Source organism: Kryptolebias marmoratus, linkage group LG9 (assembly GCF_001649575.2).
Source record: "Kryptolebias marmoratus isolate JLee-2015 linkage group LG9, ASM164957v2, whole genome shotgun sequence".
Taxonomy (NCBI): domain Eukaryota; kingdom Metazoa; phylum Chordata; class Actinopteri; order Cyprinodontiformes; family Rivulidae; genus Kryptolebias; species Kryptolebias marmoratus.
In genome coordinates, this window is record NC_051438.1 from 16506460 (window position 1) to 16513623 (window position 7164).

Sequence of the window (7164 nt, forward strand, 5' to 3'; positions counted from 1 at the left end):
GTGTAGTGGTGTGTTTGTGCCAGCAGGGGGCAGTGCAGAAAAAAGACGTTGGGGGGAAAAGCACCGTAGAAGAAGAAAAAGGAAGCAGTTCCTTTTATAGCGGCAATGAAAGAACAGCGTGCTACTTCTAATTGGAGCAAAATATAAGTGCACAAAAGTAGGAATAAATTATAAGGTGTCGAGTGAGCATAATTCACTTTTAGGAGGAGACTATTAGGGCCGCGTTGGGAAGATGTCTTTGGTTTGTGCGAGTAAGTAAAGCTGAATTTATTGCTAAGAAGGAGCCAGAAATGTTAGCGCGGCGCTAATGCTACAAGCTAACGCTGCTAACGTTAGCGGCCACACAAACCGCCTTCTGCCTTCCGAGAGTTTCTCTCTATACTTGTTTTTAGCCGTATTCACGGTTTTGTTATCTGAGTCGTAAATGGTAGCTTCACTTTCCTTTTTTCCAGTCTGCAACGAGGTGCCGGAGCACCCGTGCATCTCCCCGGTGTCCAATCATGTGTTCGAGCGCAGGCTGATCGAGAAGTACATCGCGGAGAACGGGACGGACCCGATGAACGGACAGCCCCTGTCCGAGGAGCAGCTGGTGGACATTAAAGGTAAGTTTCAGTGAACTGAGGATAAATAAACACACTCTGTGATGCTGCTGTGTCTGTAGCTCCCTCTTATAAACCTCAAACTTGATTCATTGCATGTCTAATTTTATATTTAAAACACTGCAGCTTTAACAATCATTGTCCATACTACTTATTTACCCACAAATTCATACATCACTTCCCAAATCAACTATCACAGATACATGAGTTACTTTTATTTCATTTATATAGCTTCAGCTAAAGCAAGGGAAGAAGGGATATATTATATTTGTGTTTTCCCTATTAAATTTATTTGCTAAGAGATAATAAACAAAATTGTTTAACTAAAATACATATTGAAGATTGCTGCACCTAAATAGGTTTATCTTTAGCTGCATTGCACTAATTTACAAACAAAATATTAACTAGATGATCGCAGGTGATCAGAAAGGATGTTAACAGCAAAGGTAACAAGACTAGAAATGTAATTTTACTGATTGGCCAACCAGCTAACAGGTTCATCTGTGACAGCAGTGTTCAGTCCTGGTCCTGGAGCGTTTCCATCCTGCGTGTTTTAGTTGTTACCCTGCTCTACAGCAGGTCTTTAAGTTCTGCTGAAACCTGTTAATCACTCAGTCATTCAGATCAGGATCAGGTGTGTTAATATAGAGAAACACCTAAAACATGCAGGATAGTGTTCCTCCAGAACCAGGATTGTACAGCAAGTCCAAAAGATCCTTCAAAAATTACTATAATGAGCGAGGCTTAGGTTATAACTGTGTAGGGAGGGTTAGAGCACAAATATGTTTTAGTTATTAAAACATTGTTAAGAAAATGTGTTTTCGTTAACAGATGAAGATGACGTATCACACTTTAATATGGCAAAATTGCAATATAGTCTAGGGTATTTGCTATGCCTTAAAAAAACTGCAGATTATGACTGAATTCTGTCTGTTGTGGAAATTACCAACTTGTTTTTTCTATTTTAGTGACTCATCCTATTAGACCAAAGGCTCCATCAGCAACAAGCATCCCTGCCATTCTCAAGTCTCTTCAGGATGAGTGGGTGAGTATGATAAACAGACAGGAGGCGGCAAATCTACAACAGAACTACGTGCTGTCCTTTCTGTTTCTAATTCCTGCTGCCAATACTCTTCACACAATTGGTACTTGGAGCAGAAATGATCCATTCTTTTAAATTGTTTTGCATACACCAACCAAGACTGGAAAATATATATATATATTCTTGTCAAATATGTTGCACTCAAGTTCCTTCTGAAAGTAATTTCAGGACAATTGTGCAGCTTGCTTGGAGTTTTAATAAATCTATGTTACTTACCATAAAAAAACATAAAAAAACCCTCTTTGATTCCCCCCCCCTACGTTGTGTACCAGGATGCTGTCATGCTTCATAGCTTCACCTTGCGGCAGCAGCTGCAGACGACTCGCCAAGAACTCTCACACGCTCTTTATCAACACGACGCCGCCTGCAGAGTCATCGCTCGACTCAACAAGGAGGTCACTGCTGCCAGAGAAGGTTTGTGTCCGCCACTGAAAGGCGTCTTTTTATTTAAAAATAAAACAGTTCTACATGGTAATTGGACCAAATATTTGCTCCACACCAACATTAGCTTGTGCATAATTTTGTTTGTTGTTTTACAGCTCTTGCGACACTTAAGCCTCAAGCTGGACTGGTGACCCCTCAGGCAGTCCCAGCCTCTCAGCCAGCAGCAGCAGTGAGTCATTGATTAGTAATCGATTCAAACACTCATCACAAATGCTGGTCGCCTTTTGCCGGGTCTAACAGTAAGTTTTGCATGTCAGGGTGCTGGAGGAGAGCCTATGGAGATCAGCGAACAGGTGGGAATGACTCCAGAGATCATTCAGAAGGTACGAGCCGTTTCTTTTACCTACAGATTATTATTCTCTCAACAACTAGCCTGTCGAGCGTGTTAAATCTTTCTTTGTTTGTTTTTGTAGCTCCAAGACAAGGCTACCATCCTCACCACAGAGAGAAAAAAGGTATCTTTTTAATGTCATTTGCTGTTTTAACTCCATGTTGTGTAAGCACTGGGTAAACTTCCTGACTATTGTGATATTATATCATTTATAACCTTTCTGTATTTCTGTAGAGAGGAAAAACCGTTCCCGAGGAGCTGGTCAGAGCTGAGGATCTCAGCAAATATCGCCAAATGGCCTCTCACGCTGTAAGTGGAGATTCTGCAGAATCAGGGGGGTGAAATGTTTAAAATAATGTATTTGATGCAGAGAATTTCACAGTTCTTATTTCTGTTTTCAGGGTCTTCATAGTGCCAGTGTTCCTGGCATTCTGGCTCTGGATGTGTGTCCCTCAGACACCAACAAAGTGCTCACTGGTGCGACGTATACGCCTCTCGGTTCATGTTTGTTTTGTTACGGTGTCGTATTCTGTAGGAGAATCAGACACTGACTGTGTTGTTTTTCTAGGTGGAGCTGATAAGAACGTTGTGGTGTTTGACAAGAGTGAGGAGCAGATTGTGGTGACTCTTAAAGGTCACGCCAAAAAAGTCACCTCTGTCATTTTCCATCCATCTCAGGTGACTCTTCCTCGTCTTTTATTGCTCTATTTATTGATAAAAGTCCAAACTATGAAATAGTCAGATCAGGTAAAGAAACAGGTTGATAAACATGTGAAATATGAATTTTATTTAAATCTGTTGTACCATTCTTCACTCTGTCTTTTCTTCTCTAGTCTATGGTCTTCTCTGCCTCTCCTGACGCCACCATCCGTGTGTGGTCCGTTACCGGGGGCAACTGCGTACAGGTGGTGCGTGCCCACGAGGCAGGTGTCACCGGACTCTCTCTGCACGCCACTGGAGACTACCTGCTCAGCTCCTCCGAGGATCAGGTGTGCTTTCAGCTTGAATCACTAAACTAACAATAATACTCTCGTATTGATCTGCTCCTCCTCCTGACTTTGTTCCTTTTTTCCTTTCTGCAGTACTGGGCCTTTTCTGATATTCAAACTGGTAGAGTTCTCACCAAAGTTACTGATGAAAGTGCTGGCTGCGGTAAGAGCATCTGTAATTGCTTTTTGCTCATAACCTCTTGCCCTAAAGGTTTCTGTCTCTAAAAAACGGTTTCGTTTGGGCTCCACAGCTCTCACCTGTGCTCAGTTCCACCCCGATGGACTCATTTTCGGCACCGGTACGGCCGACTCCCAGATTAAAATTTGGGATCTGAAGGAGCGCACCAACGTGGCCAACTTCCCGGGCCACTCTGGACCCGTCACCTCCATTGCGTTCTCCGAGAACGGATACTATCTGGCCACAGGTGAGGAGTACAGGTGTTTTATCTTACAGGCGTGTCTGGAAAGTTGCCAGAAGATTTCAGAAGTTGCTCCTCCATCAAGTTAATCTGAACACTGACAGTATTTCGAAAGTTAATTTTCATCCTCATGGTTTCATATTTACTGGAGGTCCTTCAACATCTTTGTTTGTTTGTTTTGTTTTAATCAGGCGCTCAGGATAGCTCTGTGAAACTGTGGGATCTGAGGAAACTGAAAAACTTCAAAACCATCACTCTGGACAACAACTATGAGGTAATAGATACAAATTATTATCATTCCTGTCGCAGGAGAGAACTAGCTCCTACAGAGAAGTTAGTTTACTCTAATGTGATGGTTGAGTATAAAACCTGTAGACTGGCTCAAACTACACAGGTCTAAACTTGAGAATAAGTGCGTTAACAGTGTTTAATACATGTTGACACGGTGCACTACGATAGGAGGAGATGTTAGCAGACAGCAGAACTCAGGACAGGTGAAAGGTTGTTTCTGATTTCCTTTTTGTTTTTTTAAGCTGTTGTCTTATTGTGTGCTCAGTTTTAAAGGTCACCTGCAAGAACAAGCAAGACATTATTGTGATGATCTTTTATTATCGAAGTGTACATGTGATGTTTGATTTGAAACAGCTCTGTCCTGTCTAAGTTTACACACATGGTGAGTACGAAGCTCGCTACAAAATAAGGGTACAGAATCGGACGGCGTGATCCTGGCGTCTCAGTGAGACAACGTCGTACTTTACTTTTATATCTGAAGGTTAAATAACGTGAAGAGGAGTTGACAATGAAGTTCTTATCTTTGGAGCAAACCATCGGTTTCTCGCTGCTTCCTGTTTTTATTCTCTTGCCAAACGCCTTAAGATTTATATTTATGATAAACATTTTGCAACAGACATCGACGGCATCGTGTAGCTCCAGGCTACAGAGTACAGCCGCAACGATTAATCCTGCTTTCCCTTCTTTCTGCTGTTCTTGTGTCTCTTTCAGGTGAAGTCCCTCGTGTTTGATCAGAGCGGGACGTACCTGGCTGTCGGAGGATCGGACATTCGTGTCTACATCTGCAAGCAATGGTCTGAGGTCCTCAACTTCACAGGTGAGGAGAAAAACAACCCCAATCTTTGGGTTTTATTCGATGCGACAGAGGATTGTCTGGGAGTCCCTAATCTTGTTTTTCGTCACAGACCATACCGGGTTGGTGACTGGAGTGGCCTTTGGAGAAAATGCGAAGTTCCTGACGTCTGCAGGAATGGACAGAAGTCTCCGATTTTACAGTTTGTAGAAAAGCAGAAATTCGATGACAAGAAAAGAGGAGGACGGATCGATCCGTTTGAGCAATTGCTTTCCTGTGACATTTTTAGAAAACAAAACAAAAATCATTGTTTACTATACTACTTTTGTTGTATTAGTCGTGTCCAGGAAAGATATCACATAAAAAATATCTGCTTTTTTTGTTTTTGTTTTGTTTTTTTAAACCACAGCAGTTTGGTAAATGTAACATCTGTTGGCTTTGTGTTTAAAATCGAAATGATGTGAAACAGAACCAAAAGCCAGTCCTGTTGCCAGCAGTTTTAATTTGATTGTAGTTTATTTTTTATTTTTACCCTTATTCTATGTGTGTGGGTGGGGGGGGGCTTTGTTTTCTTGCGATACATCGGTAGTGTATTCTGTCAAAAACGATGAGGATCTACTTTGCTTCTTATTGTAGATCGGCTTCATTACTGTGTTTTAGATTAAAGTGGAGAAAATAAAATCTAGTGATCTACCGTGAAGTAAAAGATGAACTGGTGTAGATGCGTTTGGTTCTGGTGGAAAAACTCGTCTTGTTTTAGCCTCATTTCTCATTTTATTTGTTCCATTTCAACTTTTTATTTTTTTTCCCCCTTTTGTAAATTTGTCACTGCTTACCATTGTACCTAAAGCACCTCTGCCTTTGATGATAAAATAAAATATCTTTTTCAAATTATTTCCATATTTTGTTTGTTTTGAATCAAGCGTTAATCATAAACATTAGCTACTAAAATAAATAATCATTTAAAACAGCTTCACTGCAGACTGATGGTTGAAGGATATTTTTATCATCGGTGCTTCAAGCGACTTATTGCTTCAGTATTTATTGACCCAAGTACCTCATGGAGACTAAATAGTTATGTGATGGCTTAATTAAGCAGAAAGAATATAGGTTTTAGCAGTTTTAATTAAAGGATTAAATGAAATTTTCATTAATCTAAGAAAGAATCCTGCATTTTCCTACAAAGTTTTAGGCCACATACCTAAAATTACACTGTTAAATTCTTCAAGGGGTAGTTCAGATATTTCTGAGGAAAAAGTTATGAACAATTAACATATTACCTGTTGTAGATGGCTCTTTGAATTACCTCAGTTTTGGTGGGGAAAACTTATGCTAAGTCATAATTTAGAGACGCTAAATCATGATTATGAGAGAATAACTTGTAATTTTAAGACACTAAAGCATAATTTGGAGATACTAAATCATAAAATAAAAGCAGATAATTTTAAGATGCTAATTCATATTTACAAGATACATAGTTTGGATTCTAAGTCTCAGATTGGAGATGCTAAATCATATTTTTGTGACAATATCTCATAATTTTGAGTCACTAAAAGTGTTTAGACAATATCTCATATTTATGGGTTAAATATTTGTGGAGGAAATGGTCTTCCGTAGATAAATAGCAGCAGTTTTGAGTTTTTATGGAAGTTATTTTAGCTTTAGCTCGTGTTTTGTCAATCAGCTGAATTGTGTTAGCTATCGACTGCTGTCACAATTAATAACTATGATAAAAACATATAGATATCGTCAAATATCGTCCTTTAAAAACACCAAAACAGACATTTTACTCTGTTGCTATGGGGCGCCGTTTGTAAACGAGCTTGTGCTCAAAATTCATGCCTAAATTTTGTCACATTTAGCTTCAAACACTGGATTTTCTGATGTCACTTTTTACAACATTTAGCTAGTTAAATGTAATTGTTACAGCTACATGCTAAATATAAATCTAAATCCTAAATGTTAAATCTAAATGTTAAATGTTAAATCTAAATCCTAAATGTTATATCTAAATGTTAAATCTAAATCCTAAATGTTATATCTAAATGTTAAATGTTGAAACTAAATGTTTAGCTAATATGCTAATTTTTAATGCCTGAAACAGGAAGTACCAAAATAAGAGCTTGACACTAGGCTGAAATTTGCTGAAATACTTTAGTAAACTAAACATTTTACAGTTAGATATTACGTAATATC

At 39.2% G+C, this 7164-nt stretch overlaps 1 protein-coding gene across 1 annotated transcript; it reads left to right on the forward strand.

Moving 5' to 3' along the window:
* The first annotated feature begins 72 nt into the window (after window positions 1–72).
* prpf19 (pre-mRNA processing factor 19) lies at window positions 73–5862 on the forward strand. The gene is made up of 16 exons (XM_017427104.3): window positions 73–251; window positions 453–602; window positions 1568–1644; window positions 1974–2115; window positions 2241–2314; window positions 2403–2468; window positions 2559–2600; window positions 2711–2785; window positions 2878–2953; window positions 3045–3154; window positions 3310–3465; window positions 3559–3628; window positions 3717–3890; window positions 4076–4158; window positions 4887–4992; window positions 5081–5862. The coding sequence occupies exons 1-16, from the start codon at window positions 233–235 to the stop codon at window positions 5176–5178; spliced, it is 1518 nt and encodes a 505-aa protein (XP_017282593.1). The 5' UTR covers window positions 73–232; the 3' UTR covers window positions 5179–5862.
* Window positions 5863–7164: the final 1302 nt, after the last annotated feature.